Source organism: Nesoenas mayeri, assembly GCF_963082525.1.
Source record: "Nesoenas mayeri genome assembly, chromosome: 5".
Lineage (NCBI taxonomy): Eukaryota > Metazoa > Chordata > Aves > Columbiformes > Columbidae > Nesoenas > Nesoenas mayeri.
In genome coordinates, this window is record NC_137548.1 from 17,955,113 (window position 1) to 17,981,768 (window position 26,656).

Genomic DNA, 26,656 nt, shown 5'->3' on the forward strand with positions numbered 1-26,656 from the left:
AACGTGGGAAGAAATAATAAAGAATGCAAAAATGTAATTTCTGGATGTCTAAAATTTGTGGGGTATGTGTATATAAAAATGACATTCTTACTTAGCCATGTTGTATAATGGCTTTGAGAATCAGTCCCAGCTCAGACACTACAGAGGAAGGCAGTGAACGAAGAAAGACGAGGTGTACTTGCTTCAAAGAATGTATTCAAGGAAGAGATTGTCTGAGGGACAGGATTTCAAGAGAAGCTCGTCTTAATCTTATCCTTAGGTAGACAGCCACTGGTAAGATGTGCTGAAGAAATGGTTGGAGAAGTGGTGAACTAGAACTTCCTTCAGGAAGAGGAACCTGGCTGAGGGCTGGGTGAGACCACACCTGGAATATTGTGGCCAGTTCTGGGCCCCTCAGTTCCAGAAGGACAGGAAACTGCTGGAGAGAGTCCAGCACAGGGCAACAAAGATGATTAAGGGAGTGGAGCATCTCCCTTATGAGGAAAGGCTGAGGGAGCTGGGGCTCTTTAGCTTGGAAAAGAGGAGACTGAGGGGTGACCTCATTAATGTTTATAAATATATGAAGAGTGAGTGTCAGGAGGATGGAGCCAGGCTTTTCTTGGTGACAGCCAATGACAGGACAAGGGGCAATGGGCATAAACTGGGACACAGGAGGTACGATTTAAATATGAGAAGAATTTCTTCACAGTGAGGGTGACAGAACACTGGAACAGGCTGCCCAGGGAGGCTGTGGAGTCTCCTTCTCTGGAGACATTCAAAACCCACCTGGACACATTCCTGTGTAACCTCATCTAGGTGTTCCTGCTCCAGCCTGGGGATTGGACTGGATGATCTTTCGAGGTCCCTTCCAGTCCTTTACATTCTGAGATTCTGTGAAGGAATGGGAAGGAGAAGGCTGAGAAGTTAGTAAAACCAGTACAAAAAGCTGGATGAAGGACTAGGCTGTGGTGAGCAACGTGGGTGGACGATGACCAGGTAACTGTCAGGTGGATGTCTCTGTTACTGCATGTCTTGCAGAGACGAGCGAGAGGAAGGCAGGGGCACATGGGAGGGGAAAAACAAGTGAAATGAGAGATTCTCTGTGTCAGTGAGAGAGCTAAAGGAAGGCTGCAGATTGAATAGAGATGTGAGGACAAGGCGGTCATCAGCATGGGAAGACGAGCTTCTGGCATGAGTACAGAGAACCCCAGGGAAAGCTGACAGAGAAGCGAGGAGGCTAGGAGTGACAGCAGTATGGGGAGCAGAGTTACTGGAGATGGTTATTTGAGGGAAGTGTTTAAAAGTGACAGAAGTGGTAGAGGAGAAACCTCTTTGTCTGTGTCAGTGATCCAGGACAGATACTGAAAGGGAAGGAGGAGAGTCCTGGAGAAGACATCTGTAGAGACGCTGCTGGGCAATGCGGGGAGCAGCAGGAGCCGGAGACCAGTCTGCATGGCTGGGCTGGATCTGAGAGGCAGTGATAAAATCCCAGTTTTGCCTTCCCTGTCCTGTAGATAAGTTATCTGAATGAGGAAGAAATACTGATTCCCCCAATCACATTTCTGGAACACATGCAGTGTTTGAGCTGGGAAGCCTCCTGGTGATTGTATTGACTCTACATGTCTAAGACCAGACAGCTGTTAGATCAGTCAAAATGATTCACCGTGTAACAATTTTAGTGATTATTTCATGTAACAAGCCCATATGATGTTTTCCTATGTGTGTTTTTAGAGCTGTCTGTTCACCGCTGCTATCTACAAATTTTAATTTTTCTTCTCTAACGCTTAGCCAAAAGTGGTGTTACATGTATTAAATTATAAACTGAACAGCTCTAAAGCTGAGAATTTTTACGAAAACGAAGGCTTTGACTGTTTTCTAGAATGTAGGGAGCCGAAACTTGAAAGTTTAAAGAATTTAAAAGTTTTCTCAGGAGTTCAACTTGCAGAATGATGCAACTGACATTGCAGGATTTATTCTGTTGACTGCACTGTACAGTAGACAGCTACTACCATTCATTTTCCAGTCTTTGTCTTCTTCCATTTTTTTTCTTGCAGAACAGCTTTTTCAATTAATTACTGCACCACAAATCCCCCTGTGCTCAATATGAGAATCAGCAGCATATTTATCATCTATACACATCACTGTAATCACCTTTTATAATTGCCTCTGGTTTTAGCTTGCCTTATAAATGACCACTCACTCATGTGCCCACACAGGGAATGTCAGTATACAGTACTAGTCCTGAACCTCTATTTAGAGAAGTTTAGTTTCTTAGTTTTTATATATACTTAATTTAACACAGCTAGTGAGTGTACTTGGGAACTGACAGCAATTAATCCTTTCAAATAATCATAGCTAATTTGGGGAGGTGAGATTTTAACTTTATTCGGATCAAGAATGGAAATGAGGATTTATTTGCCTGATATAGACTTATTTCTGTCTCTTAAAAAAACCACTTTACTATTTAGATCCCCTTTTGAAATTACATATTCAGTTTGTGGATGAGAGCCCAAAGTCCCTGCTAATAAGTGTCTATAGAAAATGTTTTTCATTAAAATAATAAAATATGTCTACTCTCACTGGGGTATTTTTTCATGTCTTGTTTCCTTCCTCATTTTGTTTCACGATCCTCCGGATAAACAAAGCTTCATAAAACATAAAGTTAATAACAAAGTGCTGCCTCAATAGTGTAAATTTAGTATTGAAGCTTTTCTCACTCAGGATGTTGCTACAGTTGGGGAAAATGGCACTTCGTGTTTCACCCTTTCCACCTTCTTGGCACATCCACCGGCTGCCGCGTGTAGCACTCCAGGTGCTCCCTCCCCTCCGCTGGAGGAGCATCAAGGTAAAAATGTGCAGAAAGAAGCAGTGCAAGTACAAGATTTCATGTGCTTGGCATCCCTCGTTTCTGTTTCTATATCTTTCCTAACCCCTCTCATTTTTTTTTCATTGTCTGTATTCTCTCTGTACTCTGATCCTCCTTTTTTGTTGTTGTTGTTATGTCGCCTAATCCCTCTGCCTGCCCTCTCCCTGAGTCCTGCCATCTGTTTCCCACCCTGCATCCCCTGGGAGCTCAGAGGGGTCTCCGCGCTCTGGCACAGGGAGGCTCCCAGGATGCACAGGTGGTGTTTGGGCTTTCCCTCCCTTTATTTTCCAGAAAAACTGCTGGCCTTCTCCCATGGTTGGGAGCAGATGGTCTTTCTGCAAACCCCCCAGGTGGCTGTTTCCCTTACAGGCACAAACATGTGGCCTGAGAGCAGCTGCCCTGGAATTTTCAAAAACATGTAAAAGAAAAGAGGGGTGATTTTTCTTAATTGTCACCTTTCTGGTTAAGTGCTAGTTTGAATCCTGTCCCTTCATTTCAGCTTGTGGGGACCTGTCTGCCAGGAGATGCCCCAGACCTAAGGATTTGCACCCTAGTCATAGGAGGACACTGTCTTGGTGAGGTCAGCTAATAAGCCTGAGTGGACCCAGCAGAGTTTCTTCCTAGCTGTCTAGGAAGGACTCTTGTATTCCAATGAGCCAGCAAGGGAAGCCTGCATGTCCCTGCTTTTTAAAAACATCACAGAGTCATTCAGTGTTCAGGAGGCATGATTGAATTGGGGATAAAGATCACTTGCTTTTGTTTAACATGCATTACAGAATAAAGGAACTGTCCTGAGTGTAGAATTGGGCTGCTGTGCTGTGTAATAATCTTAGATGTGCTTCTGATTCAGGTAGTAACCTTGGGCACTCCACTTAAGTGTGTGCTATCTCAGCTCTTCTGTGGGTGAGATGAAAGGGGGGAGGGGTAATTAATCTCTTCCTGGCTCATTCCGAGGTTTAACTGAAAACTGTCTCTAAAGCACTTCAGATTGGCAGAGAGGTTTTTACATACTCATACCCTATTTCTTCTAAGTGTCTTGTGTGAATAATGTCATTCTATGAGGTTTTAAAATGCTACTTGAGTGACCTTGCAGTGCTTTAATACCAACAAACTGTCTCCACCCCATAGGAGACAACTTCTGAATGAAAGCCCAAGGAACTGAGAGAAGTGTTAATTCTCCAAAACGGGCACTCATGGTTTTCTGAAACACTTGTGTGGCTGGTAGAGTAGATCTGCTAAGTAGACCTTTCAACCTTTAAAGTGCTTCTGGTGTGTGGTACAATCTTATTTTCATGATATGTGCATAGCATGTCTGCAAGTGTAAAATAATTTATTAAAAAGGAAATCTTGGAAAAATCCTGACGGCTGAGTTTTCTGTGAAAGTTGCCAGTGGGAAGAATGGACTGCCAAATGTTATCTTTAAAACAGTAGCAAACTTATAATCTCATCATTACCTCAAGTATTTTAATTTTGCACTCTGTTCTATGAACTCTGGCCTGGCCTTCCCTGCCGAATGGGATTGCTGTCTCTTCTCTTCCTAAGTGGGGGTAAGGTCTTGCACTGGTAATTCCAGGCAAGATCAGCCCTTGGTGGGAGAACAGGGTTGACCTTGCGAAGTTACTCTGCAGTAATAGCTGAAGGTGTTTCACCTCACAAGGTCATGCAGCGTCACTGATGCCCATCTGCTATGTATTGGAGAGAACAGCAAAGCATCCTGCCTTTGGTGCAGAGAGGTCGAGTGTGGTTTGAGTGGGTTAAGTAGCTCTCCTGTGTTTAGAATGGTATAGGTGCTCTCTCTGTTGGAAAATAACCATGAAGTTTTCTAATTTTAGTGATCTCAAGCCACTAGGTTCACCATCAGCTGTGATGCCATAGTGCACAGATTGGAATTTATGATCAACAGATGGAGATACCCAGAGCATACAAGAGTTAGAGCACTTGGCTGGTGTGATCGGAGCAAGTAGCCTGGTGGCTACACCCTCAGCCTCTCATGGAGAAGATGTTCTGCCCTGACTAATTCTGGGAGAATGAGTGACATACTCGAGTCACTTGCTTTCCAGAACTTAGCAACTTGTCCTCGTGTCCCACAGACATGCTCTGCATTTAATGTCTGGCCTGTATCTTCTCTGAAGCTGATGCAGAATGAAACCAAATGCTGCAATTCTAATGAGAACTCAAGTTTCATGAAAAAATGTCTTCTGGCTAAACCAAGTATCTCCTTGGGCTAGTATAAATAGTACCCTCTAAGGAATGGTTCACAAAGTACTAGATCTTTTCTTCTTCTTGTTGCTCAGGGTTGCTTGTGTTTTTTTTGAGATGCTGTCTACATTTAGTGTTGTGTTGTTCAGAATCATACAGAACAATCAGACTTTCACAGACTTAAATGCTGTTTGTATATTAAATAGTAATTTTTCAGAAAAGGGCAAGCCATGTGTACTCTTAGTTGGGGGAGAAGAGTAAGAAAGATTGTAAGTCTTTCAAAAACAGTTTTTCATAATCTGCAGGGAACAGAACAATATTGTATTTACAGGGTGAAGTGTGAACTAGCACATTTTAGATATGTCTTTCTATGCAGAAGACAAGAATTCCTGCTTGCAAAATCTTATTGATTAATAATGTGAGACTTTAATATTGAATTTTAGTACAGTATACTGGTAATTTCTGTAGGGTATTCTTAAAACACTTCAAAGATCAACATTCCTCAAAGTTGTTGAAAAGTTGTTTAACAAGTAAGATACATTTAAAAACTGGTTTACAGAATTTGTGTGCCCTAAAATCAGGAGATCAGAAAACAAATTACTTCCTAGGCAGCCTGCACATGGCCACACTGGCTTGCAGGGTTCTCAGGGTGTAGGTAACCTCGTGGTAATTTAGGCCAGTGTGTCTTTGTGCATCTGCGGGGCTGCAGCAGCTGAACTGATGAGTCAGTTTAACTCCAGGTTCCCAGCCTCGGGTCCTGCACATGCATCTTGCTTTCTGCCAGCACCGCCTCACAAGGGCATGGTGTTGGTGGAGGAGCACAGTTGCACTCAGAAATTATCTGTCTATTTAGTGATAGGAGCAATTGAACACCTGAGTAAGGCAGGGTAGAAAATTAAAGCGTTTATCCCACAGTTACACGCTGTGTCGGGAAGCATGCAGGTGTATAGGGATTAGAGAAAACTATACGTGGCCTATCTCTCCTCTTTCCCCAGCATGGAGAAGCTTTTCCTGAACCTAACTTCATAGTGACTTTTCATTTCCTCTTTGAAGCTCTTTGCCTTCCATCCCCCTTTGTCTGTCTTTGATAGATGTAATTGTCTTTACCACCCAGCAATACCCACATTAATTTTGTTGGAACAAGATGTGGAGTTGGCTGAAGGCCACACCGGTTCCCCTGTTCAGATTTCTCTCTCCTGACCTTGGCGGGCTGCGGGCAGGGCTGTTGGTCACAGCAGGATCCCCTGCAGTAACAACCCTCCTGTGCCTCCTCCCCAAGCATATGGTTACCTGCACCTTTGTTTTATGCCACTTTTAGCTCATGGGGTTTGCACTTCAAAGTGTGAACAGGCTTTGATGCAGAACAGGGGCAGAAATTAGTTGCTAAAACATCTCTTGGAGAGAATTTATGTGTGCAGAATGACATTCAGCTTTGGGAAGTCTGAGTGGCAACTATTTTACAGACAGAGAATTTAGGACAAGTTCTCTCTTTGAGAGTAACCTTCCTTTGCTTTGGTTTCTGTTTGTCTGGTTTTGGTTGCTGGTTTTTGGGTTGGTTTGATTTGGTTTTTTGTTGTTGGTTTGGGTGGTGGTTTAATGTGTCTTTCCCGCCTTCATTAATCACAACACAAACAACAAGCATTGGGCATATGTGCTGCACCATTTAAAGGATTTTGTTGTTGTTGTTCTTCTGCACTGACCAGAAAAGCCTCAGAAAATATCAGTGAGGATAGCACATTGAGTTAGTCTTGATGGGTTTGGATGTTTAATCTGTAAGAACTGTATTATTATGTGGAAAGTATGGTAACATAATAATGGGTGCATATATATTTTCCAGGCACTTGTTCAATGGTCTTATTTATCTTTTCAGGAGGATATTTTGGAGAGGATGACTTGCAAGTACTTAATTTATGTTGTACATATGTACTGATTCCCTTCTTTCCTCTCTAGGTAAAAGTATGGATGAAATTAAGAAGCTGCTGTTGTTGGTTCTGGGCTGTGCTGTGCAGGTGAACATTCTTTAAAAGCGTGAAAAATAATTTTCTTTTAATCTGTGTTTTGGGTTTTTGGGGGTGTTTTTGTTGTTAGTTGTTTTGTTTTTCTGGACTGAGAAAATCCACCCAAAGATCAGTGCTAAAGGAACAAATCTCCAGCTCAAGAAAGCTTGTGAACTAGAATTGTGAGAAGATACACAATAGGTGAATTAAAGAAATGCAGAGGGAAAGACAGCTCAAGGAAAGGAAGCACACTTTGTGGTAGCAGTAGCCTCAATTTGTTGCCAATGCTTAATGAGCCATAGGACATGTACTCTAACAAAGTAGTAGTCCACTTTGATAACAAAGTGGGAAGAGAGAAGCTTTGAACAGTGTTCTTGATATCAAGATTAGGTTGGTTTATTTTCTTACTGTTCTAAAATACGTAGGAGTTTTAACAGTAAATATTAATGCCAAATAGATAAGCTAACAGGCTAACATCATTTGATGAATCCCGATTTTATTTGGATAATCATTTGGTTGAATATTACGTGTAGAAAATCTAAAATGAACAGATAATTTGTGTATTCATGTGGGGATTTTTATGTGGCATTTGTTAAAATAAATAGGCAACAATGATAAACTCCCCAGAAATGCACAACAATTACTGGATAAAGAAATCAGTGTTCTGCCCACCAGCCCTCTGTGGTGGTAAACAATAGGCGGGTTGCAGGCCAGCCTTTGCTTATAATTGACCTTGTTTGTAGGTCTGTCTGGTGTTTTTGTCGTGCCTTAGGACACTTACCCTGCTCAGCTATGTCAAGTCGATTATGTCAGGGTAAAGCTGTCTTCATATGGCTGCTCTGAACTGTCTCAGCATTGCATTGCAGCACAAAGAATAAGGGTCTGACTTGGCAAGCTGCTCTGCATCCTCGATCCCTATTTATGGGTTTGAGGTTCTTCCCAGTGAAATAAATAGTTGAGATTTGGAACCAGGCCCCAAAAGAACACTGAAAATGAGTTTTTAAAAAGCTTTTAAGTAATGCTTAACTTCTCTACAATGCACAGTTGTTACAAGAAGGCAATAAAGTTAGTGTACAAACACGGTTATACAGATAGCAGATGTCTGCCTCTTTTAAAGCCTTAAGTAAAAGATTTACTAAAATAATTTTGTCTGAAATGTCACTCATTTTTATCTAGAATGTTTTATAACCCCATTTTTTATCTAAAGCACATGTTGATTTAGTCCAACAAGCAACATTATGCAGTGGTGTGAATAACAGCTAAAGTGATACATCTCTGTTCGTTGCCAAAACCAAGCAAAATGCAAACAGCAAAGCAGACAGGTTAAATGATGCAGTCTATGTATATGTTTACATCTGTGCAGCTCCATTAATGAAGCTGTGATTATTTCCTCTGGCTGTTGCTCTACCTCTTGATCCCACTGCATGTTGAACTTGTTTTTAAAGAGCAAAAGCAGCCGTTTAGCTTAGCCTTAATTCTCCTGACTGTGAAAAGTTTAAATAATTTAATTCATGCTCTCTATGGAGCAATGAAGTGTTATACCTTCTAGTGTGACAAAGTGTAGATCTTCAACATTTTGTCATTAGCAATGTGGGGATTTTTAATTATTTAAATAAAAAATGGTGCAGTAAGTTTTAGGATATGTAGCCCTGTTTCAGGGTGTGTTTTCTTTTAACAGTGTGAAAGAAAAGAAGAGTTTATTGAAAGAATAAAACAACTGGATATTGAAACCCAAGCTGCCATTGTGTCACACATTCAGGAGGTGGGACTCTCAGTATTATCTGTTTTACTTCTTATCTCTTCCTTCCTTGAATTGACAGCATTTTTTTGCTATAAAATGTTAATGCTTGAAATTTCCTAATGGACCACAAAAAAAAGCTCAAATAGATTATTGCAATGAAATTACGACATGATAAAGGTCAGTGCTTGGAACATTACTTGGCTCAGTGATGGTTTGAAGAGATGCAGTAGTGAATGCCTTGCTTACCAGTTATAGACTATGTAGAAGGAATTGTAGTAAGGATACACATGTAATGTTTCCAAAAAGTGTATATGGCTTAGGAGCAGCAGTGTCCTTGCAGCAATGCTGTAAGCACTTAGTTCCGGGGTCCTGCCGTAGGTGAGGCACAAGGTCCCCGCGGGCTTGCTTGGACAGTGGCCTTTGAGCTCAGACAATCTTGAAAAGTGTGCTCTGCAGATGAAATGGGGCATACAACATTTTTAAAGATGAGTCTGACCCAAAGATGAGAAATCTTGGACTTCTAAGTTCTCTGTAAAAGGAAGTACATGTCATAGGTGTTAGGAGCCAGATTGTTTTGGGGACTCAAAGGAGAGCCACGTGGAAACGGCCACTGCTGGGTGACCCTCACCAGGAACAGGCACTGGCTTTGGCTGGGTGTCAGTGGGTACAGGTGTAGCAAGACTGGGACACTCAGATTTGGGGAACAAATAGTGGAAGTCTAAGACAGGAACTTTTTTCTTAACATTTAAAAAAAAAGTTCTACTTAAAAAAAAAAATCGTGATCAACTAAGCATATGGTTTTGAGAAACACAGGAACGGTCTTTAACTGAGTTTGAGAGACTTGCCTGACATTTCTGTTAAATGATTCATAGGAGTTCAGTTTGGGTAAGGTAGGAGTTGAAAGGCACGCTGCAAGCAGTGACTGGAGACCCTTCTGCTAAAGGCAGCTCCTCCCAGCTGTATCAGCTGCAAATTGCACGTTCATTGAAAGCAGGGCTTTCTCTCAGTGAGACACCAGCCTAACTGCTCAGTGTGGAGTCAGTCTCTTCAAATCCCTGGGGCGACCTCAGTGATTGCGGTGAGATACTTGCATACTTCTAATAGGCAAGCACAAGTGCTATGGATCATAATACGTATCTAATAATTTTTAAAAATCAGCCTTAATAATTATAAAAACATATACATGCCAGAAGTTGCTGGGTAATGTTAAAGTTAGAGGTAGCTGTGTTTGTTATTTACAACATGTTTTTGGCGAGATGTGATAGTTTTTTAGCTCATCAGTAGAACATCCTGAGGGATGGAGCAAACAAATTTACACATCAACCAGTGGAAAGAATTTATTGGTTTTTTTGTTGCTGTTCCCAGGTGACTCACAACCAGGAGAATGTCTTTGACTTGCAGTGGCTGGAGCTCCCAGATATGGCCCCAGAAGAACTAGAATCTCTTTCCAGGAATATGGTTTTCCACCTCAAGAGGCTCATTGATGAGAGAGATGAATGCACGGAAGTACGATGACTTATCTCTGCCATATAGAGCTCACGTGAAGCAGCAGATGCAGGCTCCGTTCCTTCTCTTGTGTCTTGTTTGTGCACTGAGTTTCTATTTCTTCTGTACCTTTTCTGCCGTACCTCTGAAAATCTGTAGAGAGATTTTGACTGTTCCATTGATTCTTGTGTAAACACTGAGGTGTGATGAAATGATTGGTAAAGAGGAGTGGAGTGGTCTCTCCATGAAGTGGAGAGACCAAAATATTTGATGTTGTGACTTTGTCTTGAGATTTTTGTCTCTGCATGTCTGCTCAGTCATTCAACTGAGTGATTGCTTGCCTGTCTCTCCACTGGTATCTACCATCATGGGTTCCAGTGTCTTCCCTATTTTATTTTTCCTATGTGAAGACTGCCCTATCTGTTGCTAACTCAATAATTCCTTTCCCTTCAGATCTCTGGAGGAGTCTTCTCCCCTTCTTTAACCTGTTAATTTTCTGTCATGCTTTTGACCGTGATTGTGTTAGTTAAAATTGTTAGTTGTTACAGGTTTATGAATTCTCTAAGCAAAACAGACTGCTTATTTTGAGCATTGAGAGGGGAATATTTTAGTAGTCTGAGCATAGTGGAAATTCCTTTCCTCCTCTGTGTAACTCTCCCTCCTGGCTATCGTTTGAATTCTATATAATGCTAGGCTAACAACTTTCTACATTTATAAATAATTTTTAGATACTCAAAAACCAACATATAATTATACTGTTTATTCTTGACACTCTATACTTCTCTGTATTTCCAGGTCATTGTAGATCTCACTCAAGAGAGAGATTATCTCCAGTCTCAGCAACCACCAAGCCCTCTGAAAGCTCCAAGTCCAGATTCTTCACCAAACCCAGCCAACCCACTTTCTAATGAAGACAAGCAGCACCTTGCAGTGGAGCTGGCAGACACGAAGGCTAAATTGAGAAGAATCCGGCAGGAGCTGTGAGTCACCAGTGATTTGTGTGTCTAGAAAGACTTGTATATTAAGTCTTGTGCATCCTGAAACTGTGGTTGCATGTTGGCTTCAGTACACTGGCCTCCGTGGAGCTCTCAGAATCACAGCTTTCAGATTTTTTTATTCACAGCAGTAGGAAGCTATTATAGTATGGATATTCCATCTTCTTTCTCAACTGGTCTTTAAACACAGAGTAGATGGGTACTTCCATTTTTCTTTTTGCATCTCGTCTCTCCCTCTCTTCAAAATGCCAACTGCTAGCTGCACTTTTTAATTATTATTGGGAAATACAGATGCCAGTGAAGCTGGCTATGACAGCAGTAGCACCAATGAGATTTAAACAGAGGTACTTAGTAAAAAAAGTAGAGTTACAAACTCGGATCCATGATATGTGTGTGATATCATGAGAAAAAAGCTTTTGTTTTTATGATGCTGTCATGACAAAGAGGCTCTCTGTTCAGAATATGCTAGGAGATTTGTCTTGCTTTCCAGATACCCAGCAATGACCCATACAGTTGATATTGCTTAATGAAAAAGAAAATGTAATTTCTTACTAAGATTTTTCTAATAATTTTCAGGGAAGAGAAGTCTGAACAGCTTGTAGATTCTAAACATGAAGTTGAGCAGCTCACCCTGGAACTGCAAAAAATAAAACAAGAGGTAAGATGGGCTTGTTTTACTGTGACGGTCTTCTGTATTTCAAAAACCTCTTTCAGTGTGAAGCTAAAAGTACTACTGTGCTTCTTTTTAATGAAGAAATCAAGTTATTCCAGCAAGCTGTTTGATGGTTATGGCTATGGCATAGCAATGCTACACTTCCCACTTAACTGGTGAGAGCAGTCTCATCTGTTTGCAAATAGCCTAGTAATGCCTGAAGCTTATGCAGCACCAGGCACTAGAAATGTCGAGGTCCCAACAGGCTAAATAACCTCTCTGTCTTGTAGAGAATTTACTGGCTAGTTAGAGTCATAGGTCATAGAATGTCCTGAGTTGGAAAGGACCCACAAGGATCATCGAGTCCAACTCCGGTCCCTGCACATGACAACTCCACAGTTCACACCATGTGTCCGAGGGCGTTGTCCAGTCTCTTCTTGAACACTGTCAGGCTCTACTATCAGTTAGGAACATTCTCTTGCTCCTGAACCAGGAAAATGCTGTTTGCCTATGCTTAAAACAAGTGAGTAAATAAAGTATAAAGAACACGTTTTCAAGTATTAACTAAAATTTTTCTCCCTGCTTATTCCTGACTTCTCACAGAACATCCACCTGGCCTCAGACGCTCGCTCTGCACGAGCATACAGAGATGAGCTCGACTCTCTGAGAGAGAGGGCAAACCGTGTGGAGAGACTTGAGATGGAACTTGTTCGGTGCAAAGAGAAACTTCATGATGTGGATTTTTACAAAGCTCGCATGGAGGCAAGTTAAGATTGAAAGATTTGCTCAGTAATCCTTAACGTTTGTTTTTTGTTGTGTTACCAGTTCATGTGTCATTTGTCAGTGACCTAACTGTAACAAAACATGAGAGCAAGTGGAAATTACTTAACCTATGTCATAGTTATTAACTTTAAAACTTCTTCCAGTGGCAAGAAGGACTTGGTGCACACCAGATAAATACCCGTTACTGTTAATAATCTCTACATAGTTCACCTTTTTGTGGCTAAACAGGACAGGCCTTTTCTGGACACTTAGAGAGAATCCAGACCCTTAGTCCAGCCTTGAAAATTTACTCTTAGGTAAAATGCTTGTATTTCAGAGTTGCTTTGACATAACATTTTAAATGTAATGTATAAGTTAGCTAAATGAATGTCTGGGTGTTTTTCCTTAGGGTTTGTAGCAGATGTAATTTGTTAACATGGCTGGGCATTTCTAAGCATGACCTCAGATGATGACTTCTAGCCAGCCCTTTTGCAACTTGTTGCTTGTAGCAGAAAGGAGGGTGAATCTGGATCTTCCCTAGTGCCCTGAGTAGGGTAGGTCAATGAGAAATGTATAGCTTTGTTCCAGTAGTGATGCCAGTTACTCAGTGTAGTCATCTGCAGCTATGCCCATCCTGGAACTATTAATTAACTTAGGCTGAAAGGGATCTTGAGATCATCTAGACAAACACAGTGCTCACAGCACAGCTTATGTTAAGTCAGACTGCTCTTATTTTCTGTCCTTTCAGTCCCTGTCTGTCCTTAATAAGCCTCACACATAACACTTCAGCTGACATCAAATAAATATCCATACTTGCTGAACACATGGAGGTTCAGTAACTGACTTCACTATAATTAGATAAAATCCCAGGTCTGAGGTAAAGGGTGATATTGCAACTCACATTTGCCAGGCCTCTGGCTGAGAACACAGACCTTATTTCTGCTCTACAAACCTTACTTTGTAGCTGATTTTTTTTTCCCCCCTCTCTAACCTAAGGAGCCAGCTTCTTATGAATAGGTTCGCTAAAATGGATGGTTATTAAATGTAGTAATAGACTACAAAGGCCTCTCTTCCTTCTCAGTAATTCCCACTTCACTTTAGAAAGAATGAAGCTCTGGCTCTCTGTTTTCTTGCCTCAAGCTGGCAAGTCGGTTGTGCTTTAACCTGGCACATGAGCTATCAGCGTGGCATCCTGGCATTCCCCTTTGGCTGGATACTGGAGCCGCCTGGCTTCTACCTGCTGCTCAGATAATTTAGCCAGGCCTAGGAGAGGAGTTTTTTAATCTTCATCTGAGATCAAGGAAGTAACTGTCTCTGTTCTTGAGTTCTCAGCCTCCTTGCTTGTCCTAGAGCCAGCAGTTTCCTTCTCTGCTGTCTGCATGTTAATGTTGCTGAACATATCATTCAGTAAAGAGACCTCCGCTTCAGTTTCAAATTTGTTCCCGTGTTCCTCAGTCCCTCTTTCACCCTGCCAGTTTTTGGGGAGAGTATTGAATGTCAGAGATGAATGTTGGCTTTCTAAGGATACCTCCCTGAAATACAGCAGTGGGACAAGGATATTTCTGATCAATTTGTCACTTTTCTAATTCCAGGCCACAGTGTGGACTCTAGCAAAAGTTGTTGCTGCTTTAGGGGCTGAGCTGTTCTAATATGCAGCAGGATTGCACAGCTGTCTGCAGGCTGGTCTGTGGTCTAGAATAGCCAGAGAGTTTCACATTCTCACCACTCCCTCTTCCATCATGGATCAAGTCTTGGCACAGCCATGGACCGCCAGTGTTGAGCAGTGGTAGCATCAGGCAGACTCCGCTGTTTTCCTGCTGATACATTCAGAGGATGACACAGGGCACTATTCTGTCTTTTTTTATAGTTGTGGAGTAGCACAAAGACTGTGCATAGTAGCCAGAATCCAACTTTCCATGGTCTCCCAGTTTTCATTCTTATCTGTCTCAGGTCCTGTGCCCTCTCAAAAGAAGTATTAATGGCTGGGGTCAGTTCAGTGTCTGCTCAGATTCCTGCCACTCCCTCAAAAACTGTGGCTTACAATTCCAAGTTGTAGGATTTGTTCAGGGATGTAACATGGTAGAGATTATGACCACTGTGCTGATTCATGTCATGTCATTTACTGTGACTGGCTTCTTAAGCTCTAAGTCTTAAGACTTGAAAAAATCTTACAGAGACACAGCAATGAAAATGTAGATGTGCAAAGTACAGTGTAAGCCACTTTACTGTGGTAATGTGATACCTTAAGGCTCATAAGGTTTTGACAGGGTTGCTAAGAAGCAGTGCCAAATCCGTAAGTGAGAAGAAAAGGTGGGTTTACCTTTGTGCATCAATGCAGAAAGCTATTAAGTGGGCATTAAAAATATTTTCCTTTTTGTAGTTAATATACACATTTTGTACTCTGAGCAAAAAATATATAATGTGCTCTGTGTATGATACCATGACAACCTTTAGGAATTGCGAGCAAGCTTACATGTAGTTTCTGAAAGCACATTATACAGATCAACCGTGGCAACAGGAAGAGGTTTAAGGAGCTATTCTGGAAAGAGTGCAAAAGGAGCAAGTCTTTAAGTGAATGTGACACGTTTGGGCATGTGTGTTGTTTTCCTTCTCTGTATGTCTTGACAAAGTTGTTCAGAAATGACATTTTAATTTGACCGTCGTTCAAGGACCATGGAGATGAATATGCTCAGAAGACCTTCCTGCTGGGATGGCTTAATGAGGTTGTAATTGTGAATGTGAAGGAGCAGGCCTAGTGCTGGGCTTCCTCTGAGGAGGTACTTGACTCCAGTGGAAGGCTTCCCTCCAGCATTCCTCTCCATTGAACCTTGTGCTGCTCCAGGAGAGCGGGTTGTTTTCTGAGGCCAGGGAGTCTGCCTTGCCCGTTCTTCCCCCTTATCACTGCAATCACGTTTCCATGCAGGATGATGGGAGGAATTTCTGTTAATATTAAAAAAAGGAAAAACATCTCTTGTATGTTTTCATATAGCTGTCCAAGGCAATGTTTGATTGTCATGAGATGATAACTGTGTCATGGCTCGGTAGGGGCAGCTTCTGAACTGCCAGAAGGGAGGGAGTTGAGCTCTGTTTAATAACTAGGTCCGGATGCGTGTGCAAATTCTCTAGTTTCAGATTTAAACAGTCTGATTGCTACTTTAGTTTCTGGAAAAGTTTTCCAGTAGCAACACACCCTGATTGTGCAACCACTTACCCCCAGAGTTAATTGTAACCATGTGAGTACACAATGAACATTCTTAAAGACATATCAAGGCACAGCGATACAGGATCAAACCACAATATGTAATTTATTTTAGAAATTACAAAAGCAGAATTATATATGTTGGATATAAAACCATCACAATTTAAGTGATACAAAACTAAGGGGTTTTTAATCCATTGCCTATTAAATTAGTGTATTTAAAAAAAAAAAGTCCACAGCTAACCATTTTTGTTGTCGATTTAAAAATAAACTTATAGTTAGAAAATAATGCAGGTGAGTTTGTTAATTAAAGAAAAAATAAACCTTAATTCCAGTGGAAGCAACACCATCCCATGACCACTACCTGCTGATTGCTGAACAAGTGTGGTTTGTAGACAGACACATTTTTAGGTGAACTATGTTATGCTAGTGACTTCTGGGAGATGTTAGTGCTGACATGTTTTAGTTAGAACAGTTTTACCTTCTAGGTCTTGAGATGAAACTCTACAATGTTCCCATGGAGTAATTATTTAAATTATATGAACTTTAAGACAACCTCAGGTCAACCTCAGTGAGCGATGTTGACCTCGCCATAGCAGGCATTTCCACCCGGTTATTAATTTAAGATTGCATTAGAACTGCTTTGAACTGACATGTCTGCCCCACCTGGGTGCTCAACGGAAAGTGCTTCGGTCTTCCATATATTGCAGCTCCCAGTGATCTGTGGTTTGCACCAGAGCCTGGATATGTGTATGTACTTGGCACGTAGCTTGGCTCTTCATGAGACACTAAAATAATTAGTTCCTGCTTGGTAAGCAGTTCTGGGCATAGTTCTGAGGCCATGTTTTTGAGGTCAGACACCACCTTACTTCTTAGGGCAGTGGGCCAGATGGAGTGTGGTGATCTAGCAAAGTAAACTCGTGTCGTGTTGCTGTTTCGTTACAGGTGTTGCAGCAGTTTACATGACACCCAGCACATTCTGTGTCCTGTGCTTCTCCCGGTCTGTCATCTGTTTAGTGTCAGCCTTTTTAGTTTGCTCATCCTGAAGTGACCCTGTTGGATCAGACTTGGTCCAAAATGCTGGCTTTGTAAAACCAATGTTTCAGTATTGTTATTATTTTAGTTACTTGCATATTCAGAGATTTTAATTGCAGTAGTTGAACCACTTCACAAGCACTAACATACTTGTCCTTATAATACTAATCTAGCAGGGAATTTTTTGCTCTCGTACTTTGCGAGTTGGTAGCTGACCCACTGAGACATCATGGGCAATATGGTACTGCATAAGTTAGACTTTCCACATTATGCCATCTACAGTCAAGATGCCGCAGACAACTGAGATTACTGGCTATATAAGGCTATTAAATCATGGCCCCCTGCGGTATCAAAAGGCAAGGGGAGTGGCTGTCATCAGACACTCTTAACCTGTGCTCTGCAGCTATCTTCTTTTTTGTTTGCTTTTTGTGTTTTAAATAACTGGGCCACATAAGGCTTCTTAAGGCTGATTCTGCCCCCAAAAAATGAGAAGGCAGTTGCTGATTAACTAGTGAAAGTGATTCGCATGCCTGGTGATCTTTCAGGAATCTACTTGGTTTGGATGTTTGTGGTCTGAGAGAGCAGACTTGAACACTGATGTCAGCAGAGACTTCACAATTTGAAGACAGTTGTCCAGAAATAATTTTGTCTAGCAATAAGTATTTCATCCTGCCTGTGTGTGCATTTCTGGTTTTGCATATTTCATTGGAGTCGGGGAGAGAATGGGGAGAGGAGGGAGGAAAACTAAGAAAGACAAAAGAAAATTTCTTTAGAGAGTCACATAGTCTGCTTCGTGCCCCACTGTAACTCTTCTGGGCAAAAATCCTTCTTGTATCCATTTAATTTTTAAAATGCTGATATGTTCCTGCCGTAGAAAATTCTGTTTCTGACTCAAGACTTATCTGAGAATCAACAAGAGTAAAAGCTAGCAGCGAGGTATTATAGCTTGAAATAAGACATAATTTAATAATTGTGTTTAAAACATGAGCAAGAATACATGGCCGGATTTTATGCTTTGGACATTTCATGTTTCTGGAGATAAAATATTTGAATGCGCAGAGCTTCATTTTTTGCTTTACAAGGAACATTCAGAGTCCAGTATAATTAACTTATTTCTGGGGACTAGAGTTGGCTAAGGAAATGGAGCTATAATAGTGAAACTGGAATCAAACAGTTGTTCTTATGTGTCTTTAGTCTCTTTGCACCTCTTGATCTATCCTCATATAAAGCAAAAGGAACTCCATGAAACTTTTAAAATTCAGGAAAAAGCAATAAGAAATATTAGATTTACATGCATTAATGACTCAAAGATACAGTATCATCTCCTATTAAAATATCAGGTAAAAAGTTTTTTATGAAACAGAGAAACATGTCAAATATCTTTTTTTTTTTTGTTTTGCAGTGTTAGTTTATGAAAGTCACCTGGCCTTCAAAAAGTCAGTTTATGTAAAGAGGTTAACATTGTTACTTTTTATCCCTAGGAGTTGAGAGAGGACAACATCATTTTAATTGAAACAAAGGCCATGCTAGAAGAACAGCTAACAATGGCAAGAGCTCGTGGTGATAAACTGCATGAATTAGAGAAGGAAAATTTGCAGTTGAAATCCAAACTTCATGACGTAGAGCTGGTATGCCCTTTCTTTTTCATTATGATAAGTTTTCGAACTTCTGCTTTTATGCCAAGTCACAGATTCATGTCACAGAAACGAGTGGAGACAGGCAAATAAATCAACAGTGCTTTTCAAGAAGTCTTTGTGCACATGAACTTTTGAAATATGATAATGTTAATAGTGTAAATATTGCCAATGCTATTTTGTGTGAGACTGAATTTAAACTTATGCAAGAAGTTATATCACAATTTTAAAATACAGATTTCATTCATACATATTGATAACGGAGATGTTAAAATCTGGCAGTTAAGTAGAAATCTCTTAGATATAGAAAATGAAAACTTCTGTAGTAAATGATCTTTCTTGTTGGAAACAAAGCCCTAAGCCTTTACAGTGACTTTAAGAATCCATTACTGCCTTAAAAGACGCAAAGTTCTAAAATTTATTATTGTGTGCTTATTGCTTCGTAGAAAAGGAAACATAAATTGCAGATTGTCTACTAGCAAAAAGCAACATTGGGTTTTATAATCCCACTAGAAATAATGAATACTTTCATCTTCTGTATTTTACTTAATGGTCCTCCTCTTATCCCACTGTGTTTTGAATTCTTGTGGGTTTAAGTGTATAGGGGTTTAACTGTGTAGGGCTTCCAACTGGGTGTGTTGGAAACAGATACTGAGGCTGCTGTGTGGAATTATGTTTAATGACCAATTCAGGGGATTATAATGGTCATGTCATGCTCCAGCTTTTCTGAAGTGGCTGGTAATTTTGGATGATGCTTTTCTGGGTGAGTTGATACATTTTTGGGTAATGCTTTCAAAAAATTTGGAACCTTCTGGGGCATCAGTTTGGCTCTTGCAAATGCAAATGGCCAAAACAATCACAAAAAGCAATGGTAGACTCATTCTCCAGATATATTTTCTGGGTATTTTAAAACCCAGATTATGAGGCAGATATTACTTGCTGATCTGTATGAATGTAACCAAATTTGATGCGATGAGTTGAGAAAGCTCAGTAGAATTTGCAGTTGTATCTGCTGAGTCTCCAGTGTGCCAGTACGTGATACTACCTGTTTTTTAAGAGCTTAGCTCTGGAGGTAGCTTGAATCCAGCCTTGCCTTACTAGTCCAGGCTTGTACTGGCCCTGTCATCACCCAGGATGTTCTCACTCCAGTCACCCTCCCTCCAAGTGTATCATGGACCTGAGCTGACTCTGAACAAGGCCAGTTGAGTGTTTTCTGCAGTGCTTTCTGTGGCAGGTATGGTAGCCCACAGCAAACATGTAATGCTGTACATGTATTTCAATATAAAAGCACACAGTGTTTGAGATCCTTCTACCCTTGATGTGTTGTGGTTGTAGCAGTTCAGCAGATAGGGCAATCTTGCAGGTAAGCTGAATATGAGTATTCATTCATGCATGTCTTGCACAGGACCGGGACACGGACAAGAAGAGGATTGAAGAGCTGCTGGAGGAGAACATGGTCTTGGAGATTGCACAGAAACAGAGCATGAACGAATCTGCACACCTGGGCTGGGAACTAGAACAGCTGGCTAAAAGCACAGATCTTGCAGACAGTGAGTACCAGCTCAGTACCTAAGTACCTGTACCAATACAGGTTGGTTGACTGAGATGAGAACAGAGATTGAGTGCAAGCTTTGAGAACTTCCCTCAGTCAGCCACTTGGCTTTGAACTTAGATTTTTGAAACTTCCAAAATGTATTCCTTCTAGTTTATTTCACTTTCTTACAAAAGCATTAAAATGTTTTCCTTTTCTTTTGTTTGTCACTGGGAGAGTGACTTTTAATTAAAATGCTAAAAATTCAAAAACGGAAAGCTTTGTAAATGACACAGCAGAAATGTCACACCAAACACTGGATGGCTGGGAGAGGAGTCTGTGATCTTCATTACAATCAGTACAGACAATTAGCTGGTCTTTAAGTCCCAGGAAGTAGTGAATGTTGAAGTCATTTATTTTTACTAGATACCGAGAAGTATGTACAGTTAAAACAACTGGCTGATTTTTTTTTTTCAAATGGTTGATTTGATTTCCGTAACTATCACAAACATAACTAATACTTCTTTCGCTAGTCGGATTTTAGCATGAGTTTCTGTGACTAACGTTCATTCTGTCTGTAATAACAATGCTAAATGGAACTTGGGAAATATAAGCTATTTTATGCAGTTCACTGTGCAGTTTTTATTAATTACTCACTTGATTCTGCTAAGACTTGCATGTTTGGCTTTGTATACCAGGAGCAGTTTAACTTGAGGACAAAGGAACAGTTAGAGTAAGCAGATGTTCAGTTTTCAGAAAAGAAGAATGTCTAGAAGAATGGTTTTGTTTTGTAAAATAGCTGAATGTGTGTCTGACACTAGTTCTCAAATCTACTTGCTGTCTAGGACCTGAGTTGTCTTTATTAAAGACTAATGGCTAATTAATTGTTACGTTTAATTAGTAAACCTGCAGAGCAGGTTTACATTAGCTTGAGAAGTGAATGGTACTCTATTCCTCCTTATGTGTAATCAAGGATATTGCTTGTTCTAATAGTTTGGGGGAAAAAAAAAAACACCCCCGCAATTCTCTCAAAACTTACAAATTTTGATTAAGAGTATTTTAGGAAAATGTAAATGTTTCTAATTTTCCGGCTTGTTTCCAATAGCAAGTTTTGCTCCCTTCCTGATTTGGTTTCGCTAACCATGAATAGAAGGAAAGATGTCAAATGTAACTTTAAAAATTTGCTCAACAGAGTGGTTTAAAAAAATGTAAAATTATGAGATTCCTTCACTGCACTGATGCTCAGTGCTTGAGCACTGGAGCTACAGAACGTCTGATTAAGTAAAGAAAAAGAGAGTAAGAGGAACTGAGAACATCAATAATCCCTTTGTTCAGTAGGGAAAAAAACAATACGGGAAAAACAAAACACAAAACCAAAAAACACCACACTAATAACATGAAACTTCAAAACTTTAAATTATTTCACACAAGTCTTGTCCTGCTTTTACAATAATTCTCTTTAAGAAATTCCATTTCAATGCATGTTGCTGTTCTGAATGCAACTTGTTTGTATTATACAAATAGAGTCAGTCAGCAAAGCTCTTTTGGAAAACCCTCCTGTTCCTGGATTTCAAGTTGAGTCTGCTAGGGTGGCAGGTAGCAGAATATTTAACCTGCTAGTTTGGAATATTTTATTCAAAATCATTTAAAAAATAAACATGGGAAAAAGTAGTTCAGATGGTCTTTGCTTCAGGACAGAACTCAACTGGAGCATTTAGTTCGTGTTTATCCAAGTCTTCATTTGACCAAAACTCTGCAGGTGATGCTCCATGAAAGACAAATAGGATTTTGTCATTCTCAGAAACTTGCCAGTTCTAAAGCACTCAGTGTGCTGTATGGAATAGTGCTGTTTATTTAGCAGGAATGAATAATTTTCTGAGAGTTAAAGAAAATGTTAAAGTCAGTTTCATTTGAAATGTGTTTTTGAGGTGAAGGGTAGCAATTTTTCTGTGCAAAAGAGAGGGTTGATCTTAGAATTATTCAGGTGCTGAGCAGAGAAATGAATAGAACAATGAGACTTTGGTGCTGATAGGTAGTGAGACTTTTGATGTGCAAACGCTTAGAGTAAAATAACATCTCTGTTGTAACGCATAAATTTTGTTAGTTCTGAGATTTCAACTTCAGACACTTCTCTGTGATCAACGTTCTGATGGATGTTCTGTGCCTGAGTACCTGGTAGTAAAATATCATCCCTGAATCAGCATATTCTTAATAAAGTAGCTGTGAAGATAAGCACTGGAACTTGCTTTTGTAAGATTTTTTTCTGTGACTAAATATGGTGGAATACCTCAGTTTTCACTAGCTTTTGGAAGTGCACCATCTTGCTGTTTTAGCAAACAGTTCATAGTGGTTTACTTTCTGCCTCAGTTTATGTCCTCTGGTGGAAGTGTGAGAGGGTATCGAAGTATAATTTGCTACTAACATAGCTAAAGCAAGAGTTAGGAAGGTAACTTTTGAGATGGTTATCTGTTCAGGTACTCTGTTTCTTGAAGATCTTAATTGTTATCTGTAAAAATGGGTTCTGTTTTTAACAAAGTGTTTACTTAGCAGTCAAGCTGAAATGATAAGGATCTGACTGCAATTATCTTCATACAAGTGAATCTTAAGGACCTGGGAAGGGAGACATTTCTGAATTGGTTAGTGCCACCTTCTGATTCTCATGTTTCAACAGCCAGAAAGTCCTTTGTGTTTGAGTTGAATGAATGTGCTTCGAGTCGCATACTGAAGCTAGAGAAGGATAATCAGAGCTTGCAGAACACAATCCAAGAGCTGAGAGACGCCTCCTTGACCTCCAGAGAGAGCAGCCTAAAGTTTGTGGAACTGGAAAAGGAAAATCAACAGCTTAGCAAAAAGGTAATTTGCTCAAAGGAGCAAACAGAGCTCTGGCTTTTAAACACGGTGCGTGTGAGCATTCCTGAACGACAAGGGGTTGCAGGGAATTCACCCACATTCCCCAGAAGACTCTAAATATTTTGGGGCCTGTCTGTTTAATTGCATTCTAACATGGGTGCATTGTCTTGCCTTCTTCACTGCCTAATCAGGTGCATCATTGTAAGCAAAGTGACTATTCCTGTTTCATAAAAAGCTGTGTTTCACTGCTCATTTTTCCCTGTCAGACTGTACTGTTGATTGTGTCCCTTTTTGTCATCTTATGGCAGTCATTCCTAGGTAAGGAAGCCATGACCATATTGGACTACTTTACTTGTTTGAAAGCTTTACTGTTGTTTCCATTTAAGTCAGATCATGCAGGTAAATTCAGGTTATACTATATTATTAAATAACTTTTTTGCTTTCCATAGTCTTGGATCAATTCTTTCTCTTATCTTTTTGGCTATTAGAAGTTCTCTAGTGCCTCCCTCTCTGCAAAGATCTGGGTTCTTATAATCTTTGTAGCAAAAATACAGGTCATCACTTTTTAAATGCTGTTTTATATATGCAGGTCTGTTACACTCTGTTATTATTTGTGATTACATTTAGCTCAAATGGCAGCTCAGTGCTTGTCCTTGTGAAACACAGTGCTCAGTTCACCTCCAACCACTAGCTTTACTTTTTCCTGCCTAGTAACTTGCATCCTAAACTCTTATTAGTCAAGCCAAGTGCCAGTGGGGAAAGAGGCTGAATGCTGGTCTGAGTATAAAAAATTTCCATGTCAGATTTTTTCCACATTCCTACCTCTGCTAAATTATCCAGAATATAAGGCTTATTTCTCCTTTTCCATATTGCTGTAACCTGTCTGTGTGAGACATTGATACAGACTTCAGTCATCTCATGCCTGCTTATGGGCTAACTGAATGCTTTAAAGCACAAGGGGAGAAAGAATCTGGATATGAAATGTTGGTCATGGATTACCAGATTTTAACTAGCAGAATGCCAGTCTCTCTGCCAAGGAGAACAGATATCCATCTTCTGGTGAGATTCTTTTGCCAAGTTGAGAGATCAGTTCTGCTTCTTGGCTTTGTTCTGTGAACAAGGAAAACTGCAAAAATGCACTTCACTGCACTCCTCCTTCCACACTCCCGTTTATGGCCTGTTGTGTATGAGTAATTCACTCCAGCTCTAATTTACATGCTTAAAATTTGAGATCAAGGCATTTAAAGCACTCAGCAATACCTGCGGTGTATCTGCAATTGAAGTCACTTGAACAACTGTGGTCAACCTTTGGCTTTGTCCCAGGCACATTCTTGTGGGCACCTCATGTTGTGGCACTGTGTTGGTGCCAACAGTTGTGATTCCAGAATTAGTTTGATATTTTGATCATGATGAATGTGGTGACATGGTGGGGTCACCTGCAGGCCTGGTAGTTAAATACGACAAAAACCACTAGTGGGGAATGCCTGTGTGGTGAAAGGGAGGCACTGTATGCATCAGACCAATGAAAAAAATGGCAATTAGAAACACTACTATTAAGAGCAGTTGAAACGTGTGACCTCTTCACCAGAGAAACACAGAATATGATGGGACCTGTTGACTGTATACCACAGGCCAGTCAAGTTCTTGATGGACTTCACCTCCCATTCAGGGAGATATGGGGAAAAAAAAAAGGTAGTAGACAGTATTTTATAGTCTGAGACATAGCATTTGTCTCTCAGTATACAGAGATCTGACACATGATATATAAAATATTCTTGATTTCATAGAAACCTAGAGTAGTTTGGATCGGAAGGGACCTTCAAAGGTCATCAAGTCAAACCCCCTGCAATGAGCAGGGACATCTTCAACTAGATCAGGTTCCTCAGAGCCACATCCATGGCCTTGAATGTTTCCACGGATGGGGCATCTACCACCTCTCTGGACAACCTGTTACACTGTTTTGCCACCCACATTGTAAAGAATGTCTTCCTTACATCTAGTCTGAATTTCCCTTGTTTTAGTTTAAAACCATTACCCCTTGTCCTGTCACTACAGGCCCTACTAAAATGCCTGTCCCCCTCTTCTTAATAAGCCCCTTTGTAAGTATTGAAAGGCCACAATAAGGTTTCCCTGGAGCCTTCTCTCCTCCAGGCTGAACAACCCCAACTCTCACAGCCTGTCCTCTGATCATTTTTGTGGCCTCCTCTGGCCCCTCTCCAACAGGTCCATATCTCTCCTGTACTGAGGGCTCCAGAGCTGGATGCAGGACTCCAGATGGGGTCTCAACATACCTCTCCAATTTAGAGAGAAGGATATTGTGGCGAACTGTGTCCAAGGCCTTACAAAGTCCAGATAGATGACATCCATAGCTCTTCCCTTTCCACTGATGTAGTAATTCCATCCTAGAAGGCCATTAGCTCTTTGACATTTTCTTTTAAAATCTTCTGTTCCTCTAAACTGCTTTTGTGTTTCTCTCACGCATGTATCCACTTAATTAGAGGAAATGCATGTCCCTGAGTTGGTGGGCCATAGGGAAAGGGGATAATAGGGAAGGTGTCTCTGATTCATTGCAGAATGGTTTCTACAGTAGGCAGAGGAGAGGGCAGCAGTTCTTAAGGACTGTTAAAGACAAGCACATATGAAGACACAAGACAAGAGATTAAAAAGTGTTTTTTCAAATGCTGCTGTAGGCCCATGGGTTTTTTGTAACTTTCCTGAGATACCCATAGTAAAATCTTGCCTCCCTAAAGTCATTTAACTGGAGTCAGATTTCATCCCCTGTCTGAGACTTTGAAAAGTTGCCCAAGTATGCCTGGCTGTCTGTTGATCTAGAGCTTGGAAGGATCATGTAGCTGGAACAGGTATTGCAAGAGGAAACAATATGAAGGAAAAGTCACATACGTATTTTTCCCTTTTTTGGAAGGTTTTCAGAGAAGCTAATAATAGAAAATCCACCTTTCAGGCACAGTCAAGTAGCAGCAGTCTAAGAACCTATCTGTTTTCTCTGCATTCCTAACTTCTTGGACTGAAACAAGCAGTAAACCGTAGTTTCTTACTTGCCTCCAGTTTTCTAGGAGGTGCTAATGAGGATCAGCTATTGCTGAGTTACTGAGTTTATGTTCCAGCTTTCCCTGAACAGCTCCTTTGAGACCAATGAACCTTAACATGGTTACATTTCTAACTGTTAAGCTCTTATCTCCAATCTGGGCAGCCCCTGCTTGTTTAAACACTTCCTGTAATGAGGCACATGTTGACATAGGCAGAGCTCAGCCTCCAGCTATTTCCCACTTGTAAGAATTATTTTGAATACCTTTTTCATTGACATTTTCCCTGTTGGCAAAGTTTATAATACCAACACAAAACAATGAGCCGATACTTGTGCAATAGGTGTTCGCAGGACTTCACAAGCATAAAAAGGAATAATTCCTGAAGCCTAGTCTCTGAACCCCTTGCTTCTAAATACTGAAGAGCTGCTGCTTTTCAGTGCTTAGTGTGTTATGCTTTCAAAGCTTTCAAAAGGGAGGGAGCAAGAAGACATTATTCATTGTAGGACTGGAACCTTATTCACAAATCTTTCAAATCCAGTATTGTCACCTGCTGGGGAAAAACAGAGCGCCAACACAGCACAGGGAGGGGGAAAGTGAACTTGGAAACTTTAGTACCTTTCCTGTTACTGATTTGTTTTTTCTTCTTTCTTTTTCTGTTGCTCACTGAATTGTCACAGTAACTTT

The 26,656-nt window shown here is 40.6% G+C and overlaps 1 protein-coding gene across 1 annotated transcript in view; it reads left to right on the forward strand.

The window, feature by feature from the left end:
• The window catches only part of CCDC88C (coiled-coil domain containing 88C), a gene marked incomplete at both ends in the record, with an annotated part of 98,073 nt that overhangs the window by 42,576 nt on the left and 28,841 nt on the right, over nucleotides 1–26,656 (forward strand). Inside the window, 9 exons of the mRNA XM_080345194.1 lie at nucleotides 6,995–7,053; nucleotides 8,720–8,803; nucleotides 10,148–10,288; nucleotides 11,063–11,247; nucleotides 11,839–11,920; nucleotides 12,518–12,676; nucleotides 18,392–18,538; nucleotides 19,950–20,094; nucleotides 22,747–22,928. Of these exons, the coding sequence (XP_080201320.1) occupies nucleotides 6,995–7,053; nucleotides 8,720–8,803; nucleotides 10,148–10,288; nucleotides 11,063–11,247; nucleotides 11,839–11,920; nucleotides 12,518–12,676; nucleotides 18,392–18,538; nucleotides 19,950–20,094; nucleotides 22,747–22,928 (1,184 nt within the window). The remainder of the gene's footprint in view (nucleotides 1–6,994; nucleotides 7,054–8,719; nucleotides 8,804–10,147; nucleotides 10,289–11,062; nucleotides 11,248–11,838; nucleotides 11,921–12,517; nucleotides 12,677–18,391; nucleotides 18,539–19,949; nucleotides 20,095–22,746; nucleotides 22,929–26,656) is intronic.